The sequence below is a fragment of the Paralichthys olivaceus genome, chromosome 8 (assembly GCF_024713975.1).
Source record: "Paralichthys olivaceus isolate ysfri-2021 chromosome 8, ASM2471397v2, whole genome shotgun sequence".
Lineage (NCBI taxonomy): Eukaryota > Metazoa > Chordata > Actinopteri > Pleuronectiformes > Paralichthyidae > Paralichthys > Paralichthys olivaceus.
Window position 1 is genome coordinate 20,019,222 of NC_091100.1, and position 25,818 is coordinate 20,045,039.

Sequence of the window (25,818 nt, forward strand, 5' to 3'; positions counted from 1 at the left end):
TTGTGTTGCACGTGGCTGCAACGTTTGGAGGGGGACAGTGAAGGGCACTTTATATCTAGGGGTAGGGCCAAGGGAGAGGTGGAGTTATTGATTCTGGGGATTGATTGTTGAGGTTTTGAAATCAAAAACACGCCTCCCTTCACTGCTCCATCAGAAGGGCCACCCTCCACATTCATTCCTTACCAACCACTGACCTCAACAAGTTGGAATAAGCCACCACATTCATTCACATTAACTATAAACACAATCAACCCTCTGTATTGTAACATGTTACATTTTAACATGTTTTTATTTCCATCTATATTGTCTTTGAGCTGCCATAGTTCATTATTATTATTTTTATTTACACAAACTACTCAGTCAGACACTGATGACCTCTGTTCCACCAGTGGTAGTGACTGGCAGCTGCCCACTTGGAGGATGGAGGATCAGTGTGTGGTCACTGCAGCCCGCAGCTCATCTAGAGACAGCTCACTAATTTTCATGCAGGTCTTTGCCATTTCACTATATACTTTATTTTAGTATTAAATATTTATACTTTACTATATTTTATTATATTATATATATACTTTAGTTTGACATATTTTTGAGCATGGCTAGAAGGGAGCCTGTGACACCAAAATGTCAGTGCCAGTGACCGCTGTATGTAATTGTTGTGCACATTATAAATATAGTCTTGCATCTTGAATGTTGGACTCTCTGGTGCTTGAAGCGCTACTGTGAAAATAGCATTTCTAGTGGCTAACAGTAGTTGTTATATTCAGAGACAGTCGTGGCGGTGGACGATATCTGAGGCCTTTTTAACCCCTGTTGCTGATTGGCAGGAACACTGCTGCTCTGCATGGCATATGGATTTTTTCTCTGACCCTAAAGTTTGCTTTACGAGTCCAATTTGACCTTTGACCCTGCAGGTGAAAGGTCAGCACACACTCACCACCATCTCATTTCAGCACACTGAAATAAAACCTGAACATGTGATGCACTTTTACATAAAGAATTCTGTTTATTATTTGATATATTTATCATATGCATCTTAATATAATACTTCTAATACCAGTAAGTCAAAAATAATAATCATATTGTATATATATATATATATATATAGATATATAGAAAACTAATCCAATAATCTACTTTTTACTTGGACTTTACTTCCTTGTAAAAAAACAACATGGAGAAATGTATAATTTTCTCCCCAGCTATAATATAGGCGCTTGAAGGGAGCAAAGAAGAAAATACAAAAAAGAAGAAGAATTACACCTGAACATTGCATCTTATAGAACTAGAACATCTGTCAGCAGCTAGTAATGTTGACCATGTTGGTTTAAGACAGGAAAAGGTTATTTTTCTTCACTGGATCATCTTTGATGTCTGTGTTTTTGTTTTGTGATTTTTTTTTTAAGTTCAGTTGAAATGGCTGAAAAAATTTACGAGGCAGGAGGAGGATACGATGGCAATCATGTGATCGGGCTTAATTTGGAGACCGGGTGATAGACCATTAGATTACACCAGTCTCATTATACATTTTGGATGATGAATGTCTGAGGAAGAAAGAGAGGAGGGAGAGAGTGAGACTAAATAGAAGAGAGAGAGAGAGATGGGTGTAGCAAAATAGTTAAAGAGAACAGCAGGGTGTAAAAAGTTTCATTTGTGTGCTTCTCCACCAATGATCTACATTTGTAAACAGGGGACAGCAGCACTTTTCCATCTCCTCTCTCCAATCCCCAGCGCGACCGCCCACCCTCCATCTCTATGGGTGCTCTCTGGGAGGTAGCTGTGTCACAGTTGGCAGGGAGAGACATCCACTCTGATCCATTTAGGTGTGGCAGTCTTCACGAGTTGTACCAACCGAGCTAACAGCGTTCTCTCAGGAAACTCCCCTCCGCTTAAACGTTGATATGTAGAAACAAAAACAAAAATGGAGGCAGGCCGTGTCAGGGCTGCCAACATGGATGAGGCCATGGGTGACAGACCGTGTGGGGCTGTGGACAGCGGCACCCAGGGGCCCCTGTGTCTATCAAGGCTGGAGACGCAGGAAGGCTGTACTGCTGCGACCCCTCCTCTGATTGAGGAGCATAACTGTCCAACTTGGGGTCAAGAGGAGGCATCGAAGCTGTACAGGGAAACAAGGAGAACAAGAGGAGAAGTCATTAGAACAGTGTGAATTATGTGATGCATTATTGATCCTTGATTGATTTGTTAAAGGAAAGACTGGGAGTGCAGGAATTAATGGGTACAAATACAACTGAGCTACAGAATAACTGGGTTTAAACTTTAGGTGAGTATAAGGATGTTCTATACATGTTATAGAGAGAAGAAGCATATTTCTACAAACGTACTGATAAAAAATGAACATATAGATCACTATCAAGATGTGGCACAATTTACTAATAGGTCACACTTTGTAAAGGTTTACAGATTCTTGCTAATGATAAGTATTCATCAATAAAGTCATTTGTAATGATTCATAGACACTAATAAAATGCATGTCATTAACCAAGATTGGGTCTAAATGGTTCATCAATTCAGTCACAAACTACATTTTCCAACGTCCTTTTTAGAAGTATGTCCAAATTCTGTCACTGTTATATACAATATATAAAATAAATATTCTTTACTTAAACCTTTAGTCTCTTTAGAACTATATTTTAGTGGATCATACAATATTTATTGAATGATTATATACTGCATATTGATTCTAAACAGATGCACTATAGTACAGTGTTAATGTTGAACTGACAAAAGCGTCTGAGAAGGAAACATAAGAGATTTGGGGGGATTGTGTTTGTTTTTGCAGATTAACACAGGTATTTCCTGAGGAGTTTGAAATGTAATAGCAACATTAAAATAACCAATTTTCTGTCATGAACTGATTGGTATAAACCCAGCCTGAGGATATTTCGTTCAGAGGAATAAAGATGGATTACACCTCTTGATTTAATAGGAACTCAGGCTTCAATTCCTTTTTCAATGCACTTTTTCTGGATAATTCCCTGCAAAGTAACAAGATGCCACTGATATTCTGCGTGGCAATGGATTACTCTACTTCATGCTGATTAATAATCAAGCGTTACCTGCACAGACAGAAAGATTCCACCCTAATTCTCTTTTTTTACAGCAGATGTTTGAATTAGCATCAGTAATGTGTTCCAGATGACAGGCCTGTTCCATTCAAGTGTCCCATTAAGTCTGTGTGAACCTGCCGGGACCCTGAACCTGAAGCAGTTAAATGGAATTCAACCATTATAAATTCATTATTTCCGCCTACATTTCTTACTGTGACCTGTAAACATGTCATCTGTGGAAAATGCTTATTCACGTTGCCTTTCAAACCAACACAAACACTGACTCTAATCTTGAAGGTCACCTTTGAGTGTTCTTACAATAATCCATTAAGACTGCAGATGTAAATCTTAATACGTTTTTCATAAATGGATCCAGACGCTCTACACCACTGGGGCACAGGGATTTTTCACAATCTGTCACCCCAAAAGATGTTCACGGCCCATTAAGTATTAGCAAATGATTTATTAAGGGCAAATAAAGCCATTAGTTACGACATTAGCTGCAGCTAGAAGAGGCAGAAAGTTTGAATGAAAGAGATGTCCAGACTTTTTGTGTTGCGGATGGATGACGGATCCTTTTGTTCCTGCCTGTGTCTGTCTGCAGCACAGCAGGGAGCTGAGGGAAAGCCATGGGACCCAACTTCAGTCTGCACTGTTAGCACATCCTTAAGCTCACAAATCATCCACTGACATAAAGTACACCTCCACTCTTCCTCACCTGAGTCATTGGTATTTTTGTTCGAGGTATTTGGAAGTGGGCTGAAAAAAACTGCAGGCACAGGAGTGACGGGGTGAAAATACTAATGTGCAGGAAAAGGAGGAAGACACTTTCATCCACAGCGAGGAAAAGTCACCATACTTGCAAGAGCAATAGTGACAATGTGCGTGCCGTTACAACCGACACGGTAGTGCTTGTGTTCTGCGACAGGGGTGGTCGGTGGGGCATGGCTATCCTTGAGGGGGGAGGTACATCTTGTCTTGCAGTCATTAAATATTAACACAGCCATCTCGCCCTCCCGCTGGGGCCTGATTGAAGATGTAAGATGGCACACAGGGACAGGATAGGGTCACCTCTAACTCTGTAGTCCCAATGTAAACCCACTGTGATTACACCTTGGCCAGAGTAAGCATGCAAACACATTACTCATCTGGGGCCGCTACATCGGACTAAGTCATAGAACGACCCTGCAATGACACGGTATCACAACAGAATATATTTTGTTGATCACTCACTGATCAGAAAAGAGTGAAACCCCTCAGATACTGTAATTATTCGATATAAATCACATGTACCCCCCAGCCCAACAATAAAATGTAAATAAGTTTCAAGACTCCAGCTGCAGGAAGCACATTATGGTAAAATAGAATAATGGGAGCTATAATTACAGGATTATGGACCCTTGTGAAAAGAGCACAGAACGACCTCCACAGGCATTTTTTTCTTCTTTCAAAGACTCTAATTAACACTTATGGGGTTTGTAAAAAAGAATCAATGTGGTAGTGGGTTCTTACCTGTCCCATAACTTGACATTTCTACAGTTGTTAGTGCAGCAGCCCGCTGATATCAAAGCTGTGACGGAGAAAGAAGAGGACAGAGACAGAGGATTAGACGACTTTCAAATGTGTTGTTTTGACAAAAGAAGGTCTTCTCATTAATCTATAATGATATCTGTCTGTTTACACACTGCCAGAACAAGGGGGAAATTAATCATACATAAAACATGCTGATGGAGTGCTAGCAGTTTTTGCAGGAGCGGAAATAGTAGGGGGAACTGGGAATATGTTCGGTTTAGAAAAATGAATGCACAACACAAAAACTCCCAAAATAAATGCAGAAAAAGAACGGCATTTTGGAAAATAGCTTTTATTGCAGAGAGTTAGATGAGAACATTGATACCACTCTCCTTTCTGTATAAGTATGTAGACAAAGCAGAGGTGAGTAGCTTAGCTGTGCAAAAGGACTGGCTCTGTCCAAAATTCTGTCAAGTGGTGTAACTAATAGTTTATTCACCTGTCAATGACTTAAGTGCAGCATCTGATCTGTCTACTTGGCACAAATACATGTATTTCTTCATATTTCTATGACCCATATCAGACCTGGTAATAACATCTATCCTAAACAATCCCATCACAAGTGGTCAGCACTAAGTTCAGGTCTAAACGCACTGAGATCCGATCACTCACACATGTGGCCACATTCTTTCCACCGTGTGAAAGCCAATGCATCCTGGGTCACATATGAAGGACCGCCTACACTGACGTCTCAGAGCGGCTACAGTTTAAATGAATGTCTATGCCTCTCAGTGTCCATACATTTATTTGTTAGTCAATGCCACAATAGCAACACTGTTCACCATGTAATGATTGATACTTTTCTTAACTTGATAAAATTGCACAATTATTCTTTCTGTCCCTTAAACATAGAGAGAGGAAGAGCCGATCACAAGTGGTCACAGGAGACACATTCAGGTGCATTTACTACGAGGTGGGAACAGACAGAGAGCTGTCCACTTGTGATTGGATCTCTAAGGATGCATGTTAATACCAGGTCTGAACAGGGCCTATGTTTAATCTCTCTGGTCAAACTTCAAACGCAAAGCATTACATGATAAAAGTAAAGTAAAACTAAAAGGAGATTCAGATGGCCTCCACTTTGTGTTGTGTTGCCTGAAGCCGCATTTACAACTTTTTCCACATTTCCCCATCGTCTGTTTCAATCTGTGCTGCAATGGTGCAAGTGACAGCGAACGGAACGGCAACAGCCTTCACAGGGTGGCTAAATGAGAACCACACACAAACATGCACACCCACAGCCAGACAGATTTATCTCTACTTTAATCATCAAGTGTGTCAAAGAGATATAGTGAAACAGACAAAGAGGAGGAGGCAGACAGTGAGGCAAGAAAACAAGGATTCATTTGGGTTGATGAGTGACAGACTGAACAGCTTGGTCCACTGGTAATGCTCTCTCGAGCTGTTTCAAGTGTAAGACATCACACTATCACACAGCTTTACTGCCCTTACACACAAGACAGCCTCTTGACTCTATCTTGACACCTCTGACCACAGATTCCTTTGCTCCTTCAGTTCTTGTGTCCCAGGAAAAGAAAAAGTTGCTGTCCAAAAAAAATCTTTTTTAAGTACTTTGTGAGCAGTACTGGTCAGGACCTTAATGCACAATATGTTACTTCAACCGCATGGGGTCTTTGAGTTAAAACAATAACAAAAAACTTAGTTTGATGATGTTGTGAAGCAGCGTTGGATCATGGGAGTTGCTGTCTTCACCACCATTTCCTGTTACATAATCCTCTTGGGTTGCTTGGTTCCCCTGTGCGTTTGCAAAAACAAAAGACAATGAATAATCATGACTATTATGAAGGACCAATACAAACAGTGGAAGGAAAAATATGCATATGTTGTTTGCCCCGGAAGTTATACAGGCAAAACTATGGGTGCGGTGGATACAACACAATTACAAGGTGACCAAAATTTAATGTGCCATTACCTTGAAACAGGTACCTAAACAGATTCTGCGTGTGAAAATGCAGAATCTTTATGTAAGGGCCAAGATTTTGGGGCCAGAAGCCCTTTGGTTTAGTTTGAAATGACGTTTGAGCAGGCTCTCTGGCCCACAGGTAAATGGTCCTGTGGAGAGCAGAAGAGATGGATCGGCTGTTGGCTTTTAATTTACCTGTGTTCATGTGCAGATAGCTGTTCATAGAGATGAGCCAAAATGTCATCTTGACCTAAGGCAGTCACAAAAGTATGGGTGTTTGTGTTTTGTGTGGAGAAATGTGCAACCCATTCAAAAATAGCAGACGGCCTCCGCAATCACCTTGAATAAAACTGGGGATTTCTCTGGGATTGAACATAGTTTGAAACATTATGGTTAATTTAAATACACAAGTCAATAAAATATATAACATCAATCGATTCATTTTTAGAGATTTTACTGAAGAATTACATATAATATCTTTGAAGAAGTATAAATAACCTTGCCTTAAGCAGTCCATTCAAAAAATGTATCCCTCTTTACCTCCTTTGCCCTTCAAAACAATTATTGTATTCTTGCAGCCCTGCTTGATATAGCTCTCTGTCTCCCTTTCTCTCTCCACCGACCGTTTCCTTCCCAAGAGTCCATAATCATGTTTTCAGCACATTTCCTCTCCTTGGCGCACCAACATCTCACATTAAAGATTCATGGCGCTCTTCTGATCGCCGAGTTCTGCGGGAGATTCCAGAGGCCACCTTCACCTCCACCTGCCCCTTCCCTCGCTCTGTTTATCTTTGTAGGGGGGAGGGGGGAAGAGGCAAAAATGGCAGTGAGAGACATGAAAACTCCTTTAAAAAGTCGAGGGTGGGTGGTGCGGTGGTGGGCTGCTGGAGGGTATTTTCATTTGGAGGTCGGGGCGTGCGGAATGGGATTGATTTCACGGTTAAAGCAGAGCTCATGGACCTGTTAGAGAGCAGTAAATACAGGATCACGTGCGTCTGGCTTCCTCGGAAACACACAAACACAAACCCACTAAAAGTCGACAGGATGTGTAGCTGATAGCTATTTAGCTGATACATTTGGAGGCAGGACTTTGTCTGAACATGCATCTGATGGATCGATGCAAACATAGAGTGGTCTCGCAAAAAGCAGCCCAGACGTTTATGAAAGTGGTTTTGGATTGAAGCTAGAAAAATCTAATGATACCATAAGTCTGCTCTGAATTTATGTTGATAATACAAAATCTAAAGTAGCCCAAGTAGCCATGAGACAATGTGATCAGTTCCAGATGTGTAGCAGGTGAATTTTTATTAGACACAAATGTTTCTTGCCCGTTTGTTTCTCAGCACAAAGACTTGTCTGGAATGTCCACATGAATTTGCAACCATGCATGATACTTTCATCTACAATAATAGAGAGCGACATTTGTGGCGAACACAAGGTTTTAAGAGGAAATGGCTTTGATGCGAGACGTGTGTTACTGCAAACGAGAACACAACTAATTATTTATAGGAAAAACACAAGTAGCACGAGCTGACCAGACACTTCTTATGCTCTCCACGTGGAACCATCGTAGTAGGATATTTCTGATGAGGTGCATATACCAGCAGAGCTACAGGAGGTTTGTGTGTATAGCCTCCATAGCTAACACGCACCTATAAATCTAGCTAAACACACCAATGGCAGACAGTTCAACAGCCACAACGTGCAAGGCCAGGGTCATGAGACAGAGGAGGGTAACCTAGCTAGCAACTAGTGTGCATTGGTAAATATTTTTTCCTGGAAAATAACCTACAAGTTGGGTTTTCTCTGAAGCTCTCCATTGTCTGATCATTGGCCAGAGAGAACACGAATGTCTCCCTTCTAAAATGTCTGTAAAATGTCTAAATGAGCCCATGGGAGTGAGATACAGCAGGGAAATGGTGATTTCTAGTTCTGTGAAAACAACGTTCCTGACATGCAATGAATGCAAAACTGAAAAAAAATTGAAAGGAATAGAAGACTGGATGTAAACAAAAACACGTCTTACATGCTTTTGCAGGTGACACCCATCCCCTGAATGTTCCAGACATTTCCCTGTTGTTGTGAACATGTCTCCGGCAATCTCCTGCTGCATTCCTCTAAGTGAAAGACAAATGTCCAGATCCAATTTTCCAGACATTTTCCAGAGTTCATGTCTGAAAACAGCTTTCTTTACTGTTGTGTTTAGCTCTATGTTTATATAACAAGGCAACCTAAAAGTAGCACACTGACACCTTCTGCTGTCTGTAATGTGACCCTTTGCCTTGTGAAGTGTAGCTGTTAGATTTTTAGATGGTTCATTTAAAGCAGGACTGTGTCATACCGTGTTCTGATGGATAAACACAGTGACATCAGTTGGCGAATGTGGGTTTGAATTGACGCCAGACGTAAATGAATATTAGACCTCTGCACAATGAGATTATTTTCAGATGTGCTCCAGATGATTTTCCAGAATAAACACATGTTGGGAGGACCTTGTCGTCACCCTGCTGCATGAAGGTTAGCGTCCGTCTGTTCATTCAGTTTCAAGAACGGTTGATATTTTTGTCTCATTACATCTTCATTTGTTTCAGTCTGACACTATGGGCACTCTGACATTTCTGTGCGTACAGAAAGTATAATATGAGGACAGTTACAATATAGAGCCAAAAAAAATGACAGCCGCTGGCAACAATGCAGTTTCTTGTTCAGCGTATCGTGTTAACTCACTTCTCAGTATTAGGATTCAAACCTTGACCGCTCAAGCACAAGAGCAGTTAAAAGCTTAAATGGATTTGCAGTCTCTGGGTCAGCAGTCACACACTCACAGGTCACAAGATTACAAACTGCTGTCTCGTGATGGAGCAATCCCGTAAACGCAGACGCCAGCCATATGCCAAAATCCAGAGAATCCCTTTAAAGTGAACTTGATCAATCTCTTGCTGAATCCTAACCTCTCTCTGTGACCTCCTCAAGGACAGATATAAAGTGAGAACACACACAGCTCACTTGGATGGCATTTGTTGATTCACTTACGGGCAGAGTGTTAAAACCAAAATTGGATTTAACCGGATGGGAGAGATGTGTAGAGCGAAGGGGTTTGGTTGTGGGTCAGAGAAGGAGTATCTAGATAATGTGATTACTCTGATACAATGCGGGGCCTAAGCTCCCTTAAAATTCACCTCTGTACATCAGAGCTGGAGTGAAAGGGTCTAACTTCCTTACAAAGAGATCTGTGAGATTGGTTTGGGAGAAGCTTCTCCCACACTGAATAAATCACTGTTACAAATAAATAACCCTTTGCCATCTGCAGCCAAAAGCAGAATATTAACCCTATACAACTCCCCATTGGACAGATTATAGTGGAGAATTAAGGCCTTTTTTTTACAGGCCCAAAATCACATTTCTAATGAGAAACATGTACCAAATGATTCAAGGACGATCCAAGCGATAACAATAAAGCAGCTCTGGAAAAGAATTAGGAATGACTGCTGCATAATTTGTTAAAACCAGTAATTGAGTTGTTATTGATGTGTGAATGGAGACAGTAAACACATGAAGCTGCTCTCCAGCAGACTGCTCATCTCTCGTTCCTCTCTTATCTGTCAGCGCTGTACCCCCTCACCCCCACCACCTCTCCTTCTCTCAATTTACAGAATCAATGCAAGGTAATTTCACATGGCCATTCCCTCACATCTCCTAAAATCTGCCATGTAAATAATTCAGGCTGACAGGGCAGGAAAGCCTGTGGAGATGCATGGTATATCAGTGACCCTCCGTTTAGCTCACAGTCAGTCAGACAATCACAGAGGCAGTCAGTCAGTCAGTCGGTCAGCAGTGGATGCCTGGCAGGAAGAGCGACATGTCTTCTAATGTCCCTGCAGGCAGCTGCAGTCACTGCTGCCGTGTGCAACTCTGGCGCATGAGGGAAAGTCCTGAATGCAAAATATAGAGCGTATGGGTGGCCAGAACACACACACACACAATGAGGAAACAATGTGCAGGATATGTCTTGAGTCAAGTCAGCATTTGGTCAGTGACTCACAGAAAGGCCCAGTCGATACTCTTCAGGTCTGGGGAATTGCACCTCTTTGGTAATTTCTGCTGCACTAGACTGTACCAACAACATGCTTAGTTTTGTGTTAACTGTTGATCTGAGACATATTTCTTTATATATATTTCTTTTTAAAATCAAATGAGGTCTATTTATAAAGTGGAATCAAGGTGTTTTCCAAACTCACAAACATTATAGATGCAGGAGCATTTCTCCCTTTTGCATTTTTTAAATGTCATCATATATAGAGCCTGGTGTTTTCTGTCCTCTTCATTCATGATACAATATGCCACGTTTAAAGTCAACGCACTGTGACAGTAGTTCAAGCAAAAATAGAAATTGCTGTGATGTTATTCAGCAACAAGGGCAAGTCCTGGATCATTTGGCAGATTTGTAATTTTATTTTGCTAATATGGCCTGCCTCCCGAGAATTCATTCAACTCTATAAATAATCAACAGAGGAAGTGGCCCTTATTATATATATCTATTCATTCATTCAGTCCCTCCTCCATTCGCTCACTCTCTCTCTCGTTCTCTCGTGCTGACACAGCACACATACGCACAATCAAATTAGTGTCACTAGATGCAAGCGTAAACTCATAAGCATCATTTGGTCTTGTGAATGAGTGTCAGAAGTTCATAAATATGTCTACTAATTCAAACATATTATCTTGTTTCATTTAATAAACTTGAACCTATTGTTAATGCACAGACATGAGATTGGTGCCAATCTAACTTGACAGAACATGAACAAGCATTTTTTTCAAAATATGAAAACATTTCTTGTAAGAAATGAGTGAACTCGTCAATAGGCTTACATATTTTGCCCTTTTCGCCCATTTGGTGTCCTCATAAGTGTATTGCGTCACACATCCAAACTCATGTTATTGAAAGGATCTTATAAGCCATATATTGGCTTATCTTCTCTGCCTGTTGTTGTTTTAATGACATTTTGATGACTTGCTGCTGTAATTAATGATAAGTTTGTTCTGACTATAAGCACTGTAATGAAGTGAGTGATGGAGCAGGTAGGAGCAGGATTTAACTTGAAGCCCTGGTATTGTGGCTCACTGTGAGGCTGGAGAATCACTGGAGACTGTGGACAGATGAGGCTATGAAACTCACTGGAGTAGAGCTGGATAATTGGTGCCCTGTGGACTGATCAAGCCTACTAGGGTGATCTGTGTGTGTTCTGTGTGTATGTGTGTGCGTTTTGGATGTGCAGTTATTTTTCCCTTTCCGATCTAAGGAACAGAGATACGCATCTACATCAAAAAGGGAAAGCTTAGCCATGCAACCATACTCATGCATGGAGTGCAGGCATCACATTTTGAATATTTCCAGGAATTCTTATGTTTAGCAGTAATCATACACATGCTCATTTAACATGATGGATGGATGGGTGGTAAAACTATAAATCTTTGTTCTAACATTGTGTGTTTACGTCATATTTAGACAAAGGGATCAACATAGTGAGAAAAATAAAGAGTTCACTGTCAGAAAGATTCATCGAAGCGAGCAACATCATCACAACATCAGCCCTTAACTCTCCTTTGTTGCTTTATTCCTCTTGTGTTCAAGCCCCCCCCACGTCATCCCTGCACATTCTACAAGGGTCCCGCCACGATTCTCAAAGGTGAATTAAATATTTAATTGGGTGTTTGCAAGATAAACTGCTGTTGTCGTATTTTAACATGTCACCACCCATCACTCCTCAGTGCTGATGAATAATATAACAGCGTGTAGAAGATTGCGGTGTGAGTGTGTGTGGCTCACATGGGCAGGGATGAGATACATTATTGGTAATTTCACTGTAGCTGTGCATGATGTTAGACTCTTAGGCATCCCAGAGTTCTTTGCTGCTTCGTTTAGCACCAAAGATCTGCATTTAATGATGCCTGTCTTCCCACAAGCCTTTCAAACATGTTAATACTTTATCAGACTGCTGCTGCCTCTATCCTCCTTTGTGAGAACGACCTTTTGTTGTTGTCAAGTCCTTTGCATCTAGATAAAAGGAACGCATTTTGTTAGATATTAAAATAATATAAACTGTTGGGGCAGTTCGCACCAGAACAAAGCAATGCATAGACATTTTCGGTAATATTGTGTCACGTAGGGCCTGAAGGATGAGTTGACATTAACGCTGGTGTGCAGTGCCTTTGGGTATACATCGGAGGGGGGGAGGATTTGCATTTCCGCTGTTAAAATACTGCACACGTCTCACACAGTTCTTCTCACATAAAAAAAGTGAAAAGTTATAGCACCCGACAGCCCATGAATGCAACTAGAATATCAAAAAATGTCAATTAAAAGCTGCTTCTACCTGAGATTCATCTTCCTGCAATTAGAGGAGTTACTTTAAAAAAAAAAACGAAATACCTGAGAAAATGGTCATCGAAGTTACCCAGGTTTTCTCTGCACTTTCATGTTGTACCTGCAGCCCTCAGAAAGCCACATTAGGAGGGGTAATTAATGCACCTTTGGCTGGAACAGTAAGGGAAATCAGCCAGTCAGTCTGGAGCAGTAGGGGGGTAATGAAAGTGATGTCAACATCTCTGAGAGGAAATCTCAAAGACCAAAAGAGGAGTAGTAGGAGATAATGATGGAAATATAATGACAGCGGTGCCGATCACTTCACGTGGGTAAGATAAGCCCATTCATCCAGCAGTAATGGGAGCTGTGCACACGCCTCACTGTCAGTCTCTTCAGAGAAAACATTACATCAAATGCACATAATGCACAATATGGGCAGCAGATAAATTTATGCCCCAGGAAATGGATAACTACATCCTGGGTGTAAGGAGATTACGATGTTCTCAGCTGCAGCGCTTTTTGACATGTTGTGTTCGCGATGCGTTCTCGCACTCTCTATTGTAACAGATGGTGGGGCCATGTGATGGAAACGCACAACGGACCAGCACCACAGAAGAAATAGCCAAGTATTAAGGTGAGACTGTGTAACTTTTTGGCGAAGAAAAAAAAAAAAATTCTTCTCACAAATCAAAAGTTGGTTGTGAGTCAAACTGTCTTCATCTAAAGTGACAGCTTTTGTGCCTGTTATGTAAATATCCCTCACAGCTTCATTCAGACCAGGCAAAGCATTTGTGGAGAGAGAGCCGCACCTGGTAAACGAAAGTGAGCGCTGTCACTGCCGGAGGCCAGAGCTGAGTTGAAAAGGTTAGAAAGAAAGTTCTCTATTTTCTCCAAGTTAGTATCTGGGAATTTACTTTGCTTTAAAATCCTTCATTAATGACCATCATGAATGCAAGGGTTCAATTAATGTAACTAATAATCAATTTCTTTTTTATCCACACTAAGCTGTTTATTTTACAACAAGCAAGCAAGGACAAGCACAGAAACACAAGACATTCAGTTGGGATATACATTTCTGAACGGTATATGTAAATTATTATCTGTGGCATGGATGAAAATTATAAATAAAGAGTGCAAGTTCTGTCCTGATTGATATTGTGCGATCTCTTTCCTTGCATTGCAAACAATACTCTGAGAGGAACCTGCTAAACAACTTAAATGGGCCCAATTCTACTCATTTAAAATTGACTTGAATCATGCAGATATTACAGCATATTCTAAAATTAATTTAAAAAATAATAATTTAGATAAAAAGGTACATATTGAGTGGTACAGTGGTGAGGTAAGGTACTTGTATTATCTTCTGCTGTTGTTCTCTTAATGTTCCAAAGTCTAATTACTCAGCCTGGCTTTAAATAACTCACGAAACTCAAGTATGACTAAAAAAAGCATTGGACATTAGTTCTTAAAACACACACAGAGTAAAACACCTGAAAGCTGCCAAACATCCAGTGCAGTGAAAACGTGCCTGCAGCACATCCGCTCAGCTGCATCTGTCCAGCTCTGCTCTCCTCCTTCACCCTGACCCAATCACCTGCCACCCTGCGACCGCCAGCTCCCAGCATGACACGACAGCTGCAGCTGAAGTAAATGCAACAACGCTAAATGTGGTTACCGCTGGTGACTTTGGGACTGAAGGAGGTTCCCTCAGGGCCCGGTCCTGCCCTCGTACATGGCACCCACTCAACTTCCAGTTAATTACCTGGCCTAGCAGGCTAATTTTCTCTCAGTTCAGTGGGCCGTTTCCTGCTGGCACAGCGTAAGAGGACAAATATTGTTCTCCATTCCACTGGGTTTGCGTGTCTACTGGATGACTGGGGCTTCTAAGGAACATTTGTCACATTCCCCTGGGGTTTGGGCTGGAGCGACGCTAGTACACGCCCAGCCCCCTCCATAATTCACACAGCTACTTAGAAGCTGTTAATGCTGGAGACGGTGGCGGGGGTGTTTAGGGAACGTCCGACAACAGTTAAGTGCTCAACATGTTCATGCTCTCATTGAATTAGCTTTCTTTCAAGAAACATCGAAACACTTGAGCGTCTATACTGTGCAGTTTCACAATATACGTATCTGCTGTACATTAATCTGTTTCCTTCTCTTTCCCTTATTTATAATGAAGCTCCTCTCTTGTCAGACACATTTCACACTCCACCTCCCATAGACATTATTCTTACACTGAGTATTTGGCTGAAATTATCAATATAGGACCAAAAATAAGTCTGTATTTTGTGAGTAGTACACAGCAAAGAGGTAATAAATGGCTCCATCCAGGAGGAGAATGGAGCTGATGACAGCCGGAATTAAAAGTGACAATGATATACACCAGAGGCACATAAACAAAAACTTAATCATGCACTCCTCCGTTAATAGCTGCTCTGATGGCCTATATGCCAAGGTGTTTGGGATAATTGATCTCAAGTGTGATTACAAATTCAAATGCCACGAAAAGCATTTAAAAGTAACATTTTACCCTTTGCAGAGCAGCGATAAAGACATCAACCATGAGAATGGCAGGTCTCTAGAGGCCTGAGTTCTGACTATCTCTGGGTTTTTTAACCTGTTTAACCTCATTCCTCCACTGTTTCAGATGATAAAACACACAAACATTGCTGAAAGGAACTCAGGATTGCATCCCTGCACAGGTCAAACTACATTCACGGCTACATTCATTTTCTAAGTTTTAATTTGAAAAGGCTGTTTTCAAAATGAAACAATGATCTTTGTCCAGGTGCCAATGTAAACAAGAAGCCATGCACGTCCCACTCCAGTCCCGCTAAACACAGGAATTGTTGTAGATTACTAAAACAATTGCTCATCTTCTACACATGTAAACCATCATCATCAACGCTTGTAATTGAGTATCCATGTTGGTTGTTTTCTTCAGGAAGGGGGCCATGTGACAGGAGCCTGACGAATCAGCGAAGGTTATGTCATGACTAAAAAGACCCAGTCAGCAAGCAGTTATGAGTTTCTACGTCATTGTTTCCAAACCTCTCCTCTTCAGCACGTCCAGAGTACAACCCTGCCCAAGAGTTTTCAAACCAATTTCGAGGCCAGCAGCATTTCCTCCATTTTAGCTGCGCTAAATCTTGACACCAGACGAATCCATACAGCAGAGTTGATGTGTTTTCAAAAGAAATGTAATGTGGATGTAGCCTGCATCTTTAGCAGGTTCAAAAAGTAATGAAAGGTAAAGCTGGGATATAGCTGCAATACAAATGATCCGGTCTGGTAATAATACTAATCCGTTTGAGTTACAGCCACTTATTCCTCCCTCAAATCCTTTTCATGCCATGCAGCTGTGACAAACATTTGAGTTTCTTGATGCTGCTTAGGCTGCGAGGCTCTGCAATTTGTCGAGGGGACGCTTTCCACCCAGCGCCTAACTGGCAGACGAGTGAGGAAGAAGATGGAGTGGAGTCAGAGGAAGCAAAGAAAAGATAGAGAATGCGAAGGAGGGGAAGAAAATAACGAGTAATCCACTCAAATACTTCCTCAACTCTCAGCTCAGCCTGGCACACAGCACATCCTCCAGCCTCCTCCTCGAGAAAGACGAGGGCTTTGTAATCAGAGTTTTCTCTCTGTCAGACAGCTGGTGGTTTACACTGGCAGCCAATTAGGATGGAAGGAGAGAGGGAGACACAGAGAGGAGGAAGAGTGAGATAGCCCGGCTTTCTCAGTAACAGTGGAAGGGGAGAACATTATCTCAGGCCATAGCTTCAGTGATGACTTCCTGTTGCACTGACAGGCAGCAGCACTTTGAAACAACAGCCGTAGGAGCTGGTTAGTCTGAACTGATGCTACCATTGTGAAGATTAACGGAATCAATGAGACAGTGCGCTGATCTTAGCGAACGCAGTCAGATATGGTATATGCTCAAGAACAGAGAGAAGCTGCGGAACCATGCTGACAGCGTTGTCGCTTCTCGTCGAGGCAGAAAACACCAAATGCCGTTCGTATACGAAAAGTTCACCAAACGCTTGCTTCAAAGATTCAGTTAATGTGACAGAAAATAATACACTTGTATAAATCACTGTTCGCTAAACCCTTCCCACAAACAGTGACTGCCCAATCATAGCTTAGCGACTGGAAACCAACACGACAGGCCTGTCAGGGTTAGATTTCTCCACATGCTGAAGTTGTGAATATCTGTAGTTACGTCAGTGCTCAATATTTAAAGAGTTTTAGGGGTGTTTTTCATCCCCTGTCCGAAAGCAAATGTTAACAGCTCTATCCTGCTCTTTACTGCTGCTTTAAACTCCTGCCAAACTCATTACCTGTGATAGTGCTGCGTTTGTCAAACTCAATGGTTGCTTCTAATTCTCTTTTGTCATGTCAAAGTGAAAAATAGGAGCACAGCATGGCCCTGATCTGCTCCCTGTCCAAAAATGTTTCTATACAGTGAGCTATGACCACAAGTAACTAATAGACTTTATAATAATACATATTCATGCCATAACAGCTTATATAATTTCACTGTACCTTTGCTATTTTCTGTATTTGAATTTCACCGGCTTTAATGGAGCATAGTTTTCTTGTTGCCACATTCTTTCATTTTTATCTTTGTTTTATTTATTTATAACAATATTATACTTGTACATCCATTTATAGATGTGTGCTCAGTGATGTTTGCTATATATTCTGTCATGTCAACTGACGTCATTAATACCGTTGAGGCAATTCCAAGAATTAATTGACAATCCCATTGATTGTAACTGTCACTGCTTTTAATTTAACTACATTTTATTTTTATTCTGTTTTCTTTATTAATTTTTTATCATTTACTGTCATACACTTTTACTTTTTAACATTGTCCTTTAAATTTAATTTGTGTACCTATTTTAATCAGAATAACCATGTATTATTTTATTTCTGGTTGAATTTCAAATTCTTGTATTACCTGTATTTTTGTATTGCTGTACATTGGCACCATTGAAAATGAGGGTTCCATCTCAATGTGTCTCCCAATAAATGATGATGATGATGTACTAACTAATTTGCATGTCCTACATCGGGTGTTTCATGGTTTCCAGATTTTAATTTCTACTCTTTTTTTTCACGTAATAGTTAGTTGAAAGCTGTCAAGTGCACGTCTGTATATGAAATTCTTGAAAAACATAGTTCAGAAATCTGTGTACTTCATAGACCTGAAAAATCTTTTCTCAAAGATGGTGTCTTCCATCGTAGGTAGTTCTTATCATACTGGTTTATGTTCAAGTGCTAATCTTTCTGGTCAGGTTTGGTTTAATGAGTTATTTGATGCTATAAAAACAAGGTGAATTATGTAAAAAAACAATTGGTCAAGCGCACTACACAGACTCTGGCTCCAAATTATGTCATCAGCACAAGATGGCAGCCTTCATATGGAGCGGAGCTGCATCTTTATATACAGTCTATGGGGGAAAACACTGTGTGGGCTCAAAGCAAGCTCAAACATAAATCATTAAGGGAAAGACTTAAGAAGGGGGGGAGAGTTTAGATTAGCTTTAGGTTTAGATTAAAATAAGAGCTAAGCTAAGGCTAGCAGTGATTAGGGTTAGGGTAAATTAATGTGAGTCAATATATTGTCCTCTGAATACAAGGAGACGTGAATCTGTGTGAGTGTGTGTGTGTGTGTGTGTGTGTGTGTGTGTGTGTGTGAGTGTGCGTGCGTGTGTGTGTCCCATTCATTGGCATCACAAGGGCAGACGTTCTCCCAAACACTACAGTATTTTTTTCCCTCAAGTGGCCTCTCTTTCTCCTCCCGATCATCTGAGCAGCTTAAGCTAATATGCAGAACTTGTGATTGCTAAAGCAGAAAACATGATTAACTGTCTCTTTTTGAAAAAGGACCCTCTGCAGTGCAGCGCTCCTATAGGCTTAGTGAAAAATCACCCCTCCAGTCTGGGTCAGGAGACTGCAGTGTAATAGCTTATTATCTGTCACTGAGAGGGAATCTGTCCCACGGAAAGGCTGATGTTTTTGATCTGGGTCATTGCTGAGATGAAGGTGGCATCGTTTATACAGCTCAACATCTCATACACAGTATTACCAGGCTTTACAGGCCCATTATTTTATACAGGCGAGACAACATTTATTGTTAGTCTGAAACTCCAAGTGACATGCAGTCATTTTATCTCTAATTTATGCACTTAGTACTCCTTGTATTCTCCAAATGCCTTTTGAGTTACTGCACTAAAGGATTTTATGGATCACGCATTGTTGAGAGGAGAGGATAAGCGTATTCTGGCTTTTTTTTTTGCTTCTAGAAGATGAACTGAATATCATATTCAGCTCATGTCATGTTTTACACAACAAGAGTAAAAGTGCTTTTAGGGGTATTCCTGTCTCCTGCCTGCAGATATAACAGAACATGTGTCATAAGCTTACCAGACCCAACAGCAGATTGTATTTAAGGGCTGCAGAGGTCACCGTCTTGTTTTGCTTTCATTTTGGATTTTGGCAGAAATTTAAATGGCCTTAGCTTCAGCACTGTTGGGTGTCACATGAACAAGAGACTTTCATTTGTCTGAATAAAAACCCAACAGCGTCCCTGGATGGGGACACTAAAGCGCACCAACCCAAATCACACACACTTATACACACACACACACACAAACATATAAAAAAATGAAATAATACTGTGCAAAGGGCTTAGGGGATAATCCAAGCAAGTGGAGTGTACTACATCGTCACAGGAATTAAATTCCCTCTTCATCCAAAAAAGGACATGGCAGAAAGGATGGGTCAGGGGATGACACACACAGACATGACCACAAAGCTGTTCTTGTCACTTCTCTTATCTCACAGATGTCTTTCTCTACATCTTTTCATCTTCCTCATCCTTTATTTTCTCTATCGCCTGCACCTCAGTTAGTTTGAGTTATGTTTTAGTGATTTTAATCCATCAGCAACAGGCAGCTGGTATTTTATCCGGTAAAGTCTGAGGAAATTAATTCACTATCAGCTCCACTAAAGGAAATCTCCAACATCTGGCCAAGTGTTGATTGCATATTTTGATCTAACTTTAAATGTTTCATGATGTTGTGGAACTTGAAGTTTTCAGGTCAATAGAGTCACAGTGGCCCTTTGGGGACATGAAATGATAGCAATAACACACACACACGTTTGATTAAGTCTTTATGGACCTGGTAAAATTGGTGCGTGCATTTCACAGTTATGCAACAGTTGGCACGCCAGGCTCGAGGGGCAGCAAGTGTCCGGTGAACTCGCAACATTTTACAATTAAGGATTTGTGAGGCATTAATGTGTTTGTGCCCTTTTGCAGACATCATATGGGTTTCAGGTTACATCAAGACTGAAATCTCTTACAGAGCTACACAGGGAGCTAAAATAGAAACAAACACAAAGATGATGCAAATCAAAGTTGTGTGTCCTTATAATAATCCAGTGCAATCCGTAGAGATTGCAAAATGGCTGCAGAGAGCATGTTTCCCGCTAATCTGTTATTTCTGAGGCTACTGTAAGATTTTAAAGATGTACTATGGCGATTTGTTGTTTTCATTTCATAATTGTGAACTCCCAAAAATCAGTTCTCAAAGTAAGGGGTCATAAATGAAGCAGCAGAGATAACCCAACTTTAATAAAGGATCCACGCTGCGTTAATACTTGAGAGTGGACGTGCACGACGCTTGGTGCTGGCACCATCATCCTAACGGCCAAAATCACAGTTTCATGCTCAGGACATGTAACATTGATGGCTATCTGCTAACAATCATTTACAATGTTAAAGAACCAGATGAACACACACCAGGTTCACCAGCTGCCTCCACTTTTGCATTGTGAAGTGTGATTTGATTGGCTGGTGCCTCCACTGAAAAGTTGAGTTGTGTGAATCGCGGGTTAAAGTTCCCCAAAGTTAGTCTGCACACAAAGCCATGCTGCGATTTGCCTCACCACAGGAAGCAAAGGTTTTGTGACCGTGCTGTTATGATCAACTTTTACTGTATGCAGCACAAGCAACGCAATGCAACTGTAGCACAATACAATTAGGCAACGCATGATGTCCCAGTGAATGAGCAGCGTTTATGTTAAAGTCTACAACTCATACATGTGGGTCCTGTGTTAGTCTTCAACATGGATCCAGTCCCAAAACTTGCAATTTCCCATAATGCAACTTAATAGTCTCTTAGAACCTCCCTTTTTGGTAAAAACCCATATTTAATTAAATTAGTATATGAACCCAATTCCATAAATGCAGTTTGTAACAAAGCTTTCTGCTAAAAACTTTTTTTAAATCTCTCAACTCAAGCTTGAGTTTGCTCTGACATCATACACGTGTTTTTACACGCTTGGTAGTACTACCTGTGATTAACAGATCTTCATGTGTAAAATCTGTGGACTGTCCCATTTAATGTTAGCGAAGACAGCTCCCTCTCTCTTTCACGTCTTTGAATCAAGACAATCAATAGGCCTAAATGACAGATCATTCATTAAATATACCACCACTTCTCAGATAACTGCACGGACGTAGCATCATGAGAGGGACAGTAACTGCAATCCTTCCTGTAAGTGTTGGGTTTACTGCGCTCTGTGTACATTGTTTGTTTCTCCTGTGATTTCTTCCTCATATTGCAAAGTCAGGCTGATATTTCACCTTGAGGAATTTGTCCTTTAGCTTCCCCCGACTCTTTGCCACTCAGCACTTTTCCCCCCAGAAATCATTATCAGCCTCTGTGGGGTATTTAAACAGTAGCCAAGTTGGTACTTTGATATTCCTCCTTCTCTCTGACGACCTTAATTCCCACTCAGTAAGACGGCAAGGCAGCAGCAAGAGGTCTGGAGGTAATTCACTGTCATGTCAATGTGTGTGTGTGTGTGTGTTCGGGTTCATGTCTGCCCAATGTTGTGTGACACCAACAGCTAAAATCTGGACCATTTGATTATTTGAGCTGAATCTGTTCAACTTTGACACAGAACACGAGATCATAAAATAAATATTTCTGAAAACCTTATTTTCTCTCTCTCAACCACTGAGCCAACCCACATTCCTCTTGAGACTCCAAAAAAATCAATAATGCTGTAAATTTTGCAGCAGTCGGAACAAGGAGGAGTATCATTTATTTCTCAATTAAAAAAGAAATAGAGCATAAGTGTATTTCTGACGAAAAAAATAATGTCTCTTTCCTACTGTATATTTTTACAGAGAGAACACATTAAAGTAGCAAAACCTTGAGGGGCTTTTGTGTGAACTTTTTGTACTCTAGTTTGTGTGTCTGTGTGGGTTTAGTCTATGTGAAGTTGTATGTCTGTGTAAAAGATGCTGCAACATTTGCTGCATTTGAGGGGTTGTGTGCAATATTTTTGGCTTTTTAGAGGATTAGGGTTAATTAGAAGCTCAAAACACAGGGTGATCTCTCTCACACACACACATACACACACCCACACACACCTACCATTCATGCCATTGTAGATGCTTCGGTGATGTGGCGACAGCTCGTCTCCAGCCGGCCTCCTCTGCCCATCTCTCACAGGGCTGCTGAACTTCACATGGTCAGGGCTCATACTGTACTGGTGCCTGTGAATTTCAGGGCTGCCCCCTGGGACCACGCAGCCCTTTTCGTGATGCTCACCGGACCCTAAATGTGCCTGTCGGGGCTCGGGACTCCCACAGCCTGTGCTGCTGATGCTGCTCCTGTGGTGCCTCTGGAAGATCTCTCCGCTGCCCCCCTGGCCCAGGAAGTGCTGCCTCTGTCCCAGGAGGAGATCGGAGCTGTGGTGCTTGGGGTGCTGCTCTGGACTGCGGCGCCCCACGTTCCTCCCGTATTTTTCCGGGCTGAGGCCTCGTATGGATCGACTGTGGTCAGGCACGGAAATGGAGCCGCAGCGGGGTCGGCTGAGCTGGGGCAGGGTGTACGGGTACTCCAGGCTTGTACTCCGGTGACGCCCAGTTGGGTGGACAGGGCTGGACACATCCCTGTCCCCTCCTATTCCACTGATGCTGCTACATCTGGGTTTATGTACAAGCTCAGGGCTTCCTTTTTCCCCAGCACTGCCAACTCCACCCACTCCCGCAGCCAGGTGAGGCTGCTTATGATGAGGGTGATCGGAGCTGTCGGCACTGCCAGCACTGGAGGTGCTACTCCCGTCCCCTACATCTCTCATCAGGAGCCCCTGTCCAGGCACCAGCAGCAAACTATTCTGGCTGTCTATTGAGTTGCGGCACCCTCCCATCCCTACAACCCCTACACTTCCACTTCCACCTCCGCCGCCACCACCTCCACCCACCACTCCCTTCTCCTCGTCCAGCAACAGACACAGCTCCTTCAGCTCCATGTTCTCGCGGATTACCTCCTCCTGTCGCAGCTCCAGCTCCTTGAGTTTTTGGAGGTATAGAGTCACCTCTTTGCGCATTATGCTGGCGCTGTATCGTCCCAGGCGCTGCCACTCCCTGGAGACACGCTTCCCTTTCTGGCGGTCATCGTCTAGGAAGCAGCACAAATCCCGCAGCTCACGGTTGTCCTCCTGCAGCTTCTGGTTAATGTCCTGAGAGGAGGAGAAGGCAAAACACAAGAGGGAGAGATGAGGCATTCAGCCTGTAAGCATTAGGGAGCATCATAAATCCAGGTAGTGCTAATCAGCACAGGAGGAACACAAATGTGCCCTTTCATACACAACAAAATACTTTTTCTTCCATTAATTGTAAATCGCTGAAGCCATTGTCCCGTTTCAATCCACTTTACTGCTCTTTTAGATATCAGTCAAACGCTGTATGCAATCATGATGAAATGAAACGCTAATCCTCTCTGTCTTTCCCATAAAAGCATTGACTCACTGTACCATTCAATGTGAAGTATAATGTGGATTAGAATGCTCTGTTGGAGATGGAGAGACCACACACAGAAATCAGAGTGGGTTAGGCCAGAGAAATCATACGCCTTGAACATTTTGAGCTACATTTACTTAAATATACCTTCCTCTGCTCCATCTGTCATCCTGCAATAATTTAACTCTCCCATGCCCCCCCTTTCCATCCCTACCCTTCTCCCTCTCTTCCTTTTATACCCTCTGGCCCTTTCTGTGTAATTAGGCAGCCTGGATGGGCGGAGAGGTGACAAGGTCTCCAAGAAAAGGCGAATGATCCCTATGTGCTTCATTTCAGGCCACCTCCAGCTGTGTTTCAGCTTTAACTGTAAACATTGTGGACACTGTGCCATATTCCTTTTATTAGTGGTGCAGAAAAAGAATGGAAGTTTGCTGAAAAGGAGAATTTTCAAATGCCACGTTGCCCTAAAGGCAAATCACCCCTGCACATGTTGTAGATTCATGTGCAGAATGTGTGTGTGTGGAAGACAGACAGAGAGAGGTCTGGACTCCAGATCTCAGGCCTGGCATGTGAACAGAGAGATGCCCTCCTTTTCAGTATTAGGGGGATTTTTACCTCTCTGGCCTGCTGCACATTTACTTGCCCTGTGTTTTGTAAGCTGATTTGCAGAGATGGGCTGTATTCTGTTATTGGTTTTGGTCACAAAAATGCACTGCTCTTGGTTTTTCAAAAGCCTTAATGATCCCACCTCAACAGCAAAAGTTAGATGAAAGCTATAACTCTAGGTTGAGATTAAGCATAAAAGCCTATGTGCACAGAGGCTCTCAATTCATTCACATCAGATCCTCATGCAGGCCTACACAATGGCTCAACGAACTTCAATGACACCACCTCTCCTTATCTCGTGCTCATCTCATTTGCCGATGCTCTCTCTGTACATGGACAAGCCTCCCGCTATGCGCGCTCTCAGGTGCGCTCCAAACCTATGATCTCATCCCTCAGCCAGTGCGCGCCCCCTCCGCCGTGCACCTCACCTTCAGCCCCCGGATCTCGTTCAGGTGCAGCTGGAGGCTGCGGTTGACCTCCCGGATGAGATTGCCGTGGTCCAGGATCACGCTCATCTTGTCGGCCTCGGAGCGCCTCAGCCGCCGCACCAGCTCCTCCTTGGACCACTTGAGCAGCTCCTCGTCCGTGAGCCCGGAGATGTCCTCCGCCGGACTTTCCGTCTTGGCTATCGACAGCTGGAGCTGGGGCTGGGGCGGCGGAGTGGCTTTCTCCATGGGCACGGCTCCTCCGGCACCGACAAAGGGCAGAAAATACTCAGAGGCTCGTCGGCGACCTCTGCTCGCATCCGCTCCCCGTTCGACTTTTTCAGGCTGGAAAGACGGTTACCGATCGGGAATCAGTCGCATAGTTTGTCCCTTTTTTCTTTTCTTTCTGCAGCTTCCGAGACTTCCACTCTCTCTGCTGTGGAGCAACAGCTGACGATGCCGGCTGAGGAAGCAGCTGATGGGGGGACGATGATGATGCTCCGCCGTCTATCACTGCAACATCCTCGCAGCAGAGTCTATGCAGCAGACTGGCGCTGGGAGTTATCGCCTCGGTTTGGGCATCAGAGATCAGTCCTGTGCGCGCAGGGGAGGAGAGAGGAGCGCACACACCTGGAGGTTCAGCGCACTGCGAGAGAGAGGGAGAGAGAGAGAGAGGAGGAACTCCCACCCCGCCCCTCCTCACCATCCTCCTCCTCCCTCTATCTCCATATCTCTCCCTCTCTCTCTCTCTCTCTCCCTCCAAGGGTTTGTGCCTCCCTCACCAAAAGGCACAACTTGCCTACAGCGCCGCCCAGTGTTGACAAGTTCTGCAATCAAGCAGCCTGAAGTGTTGAGTTCATAATAAATTTCAAAGTGAAGCAGGAAACGTGGGTTTCAACGAGTCCCATAACTTTCACTGGTGTTTTGATTTGGACAGCATCTGCCCAAACAAACTTATTCAAAATGAAATGAGTTTTACAAGCATATAAAAGCAAGCAGTCAGGGTTTTTCTGTTTAAATCAAATTGGCAAACTGTT

General features: G+C 42.5%; 1 protein-coding gene across 3 annotated transcripts; it reads right to left on the minus strand.

Moving 5' to 3' along the window:
- Window positions 1–967: 967 nt before the first annotated feature.
- On the minus strand, window positions 968–25,459 carry ccdc85al (coiled-coil domain containing 85A, like). 3 transcript variants are annotated; one of them, XR_011243798.1, is made up of 5 exons: window positions 24,785–25,459; window positions 22,381–23,470; window positions 6,090–6,393; window positions 4,578–4,635; window positions 968–2,113 (listed from the first exon to the last, which is right to left on the minus strand). XR_011243798.1 is itself a non-coding variant. In XM_020083774.2 (4 exons), exons 1-4 carry the CDS (start codon window positions 25,028–25,030, stop codon window positions 2,095–2,097), a joined length of 1,413 nt encoding a protein of 470 aa, XP_019939333.1. In that variant the 5' UTR covers window positions 25,031–25,459; the 3' UTR covers window positions 969–2,094. The 3 variants fall into 3 exon arrangements, 2 of the variants coding, with proteins under 2 accessions (XP_019939333.1, XP_019939334.1); XM_020083774.2 differs by lacking the exon at window positions 6,090–6,393 and having other exon boundaries at window positions 969–2,113; XM_020083775.2 differs by lacking the exons at window positions 968–2,113; window positions 4,578–4,635 and having other exon boundaries at window positions 4,642–6,393.
- Between the last annotated feature and the right edge of the window lie 359 nt (window positions 25,460–25,818).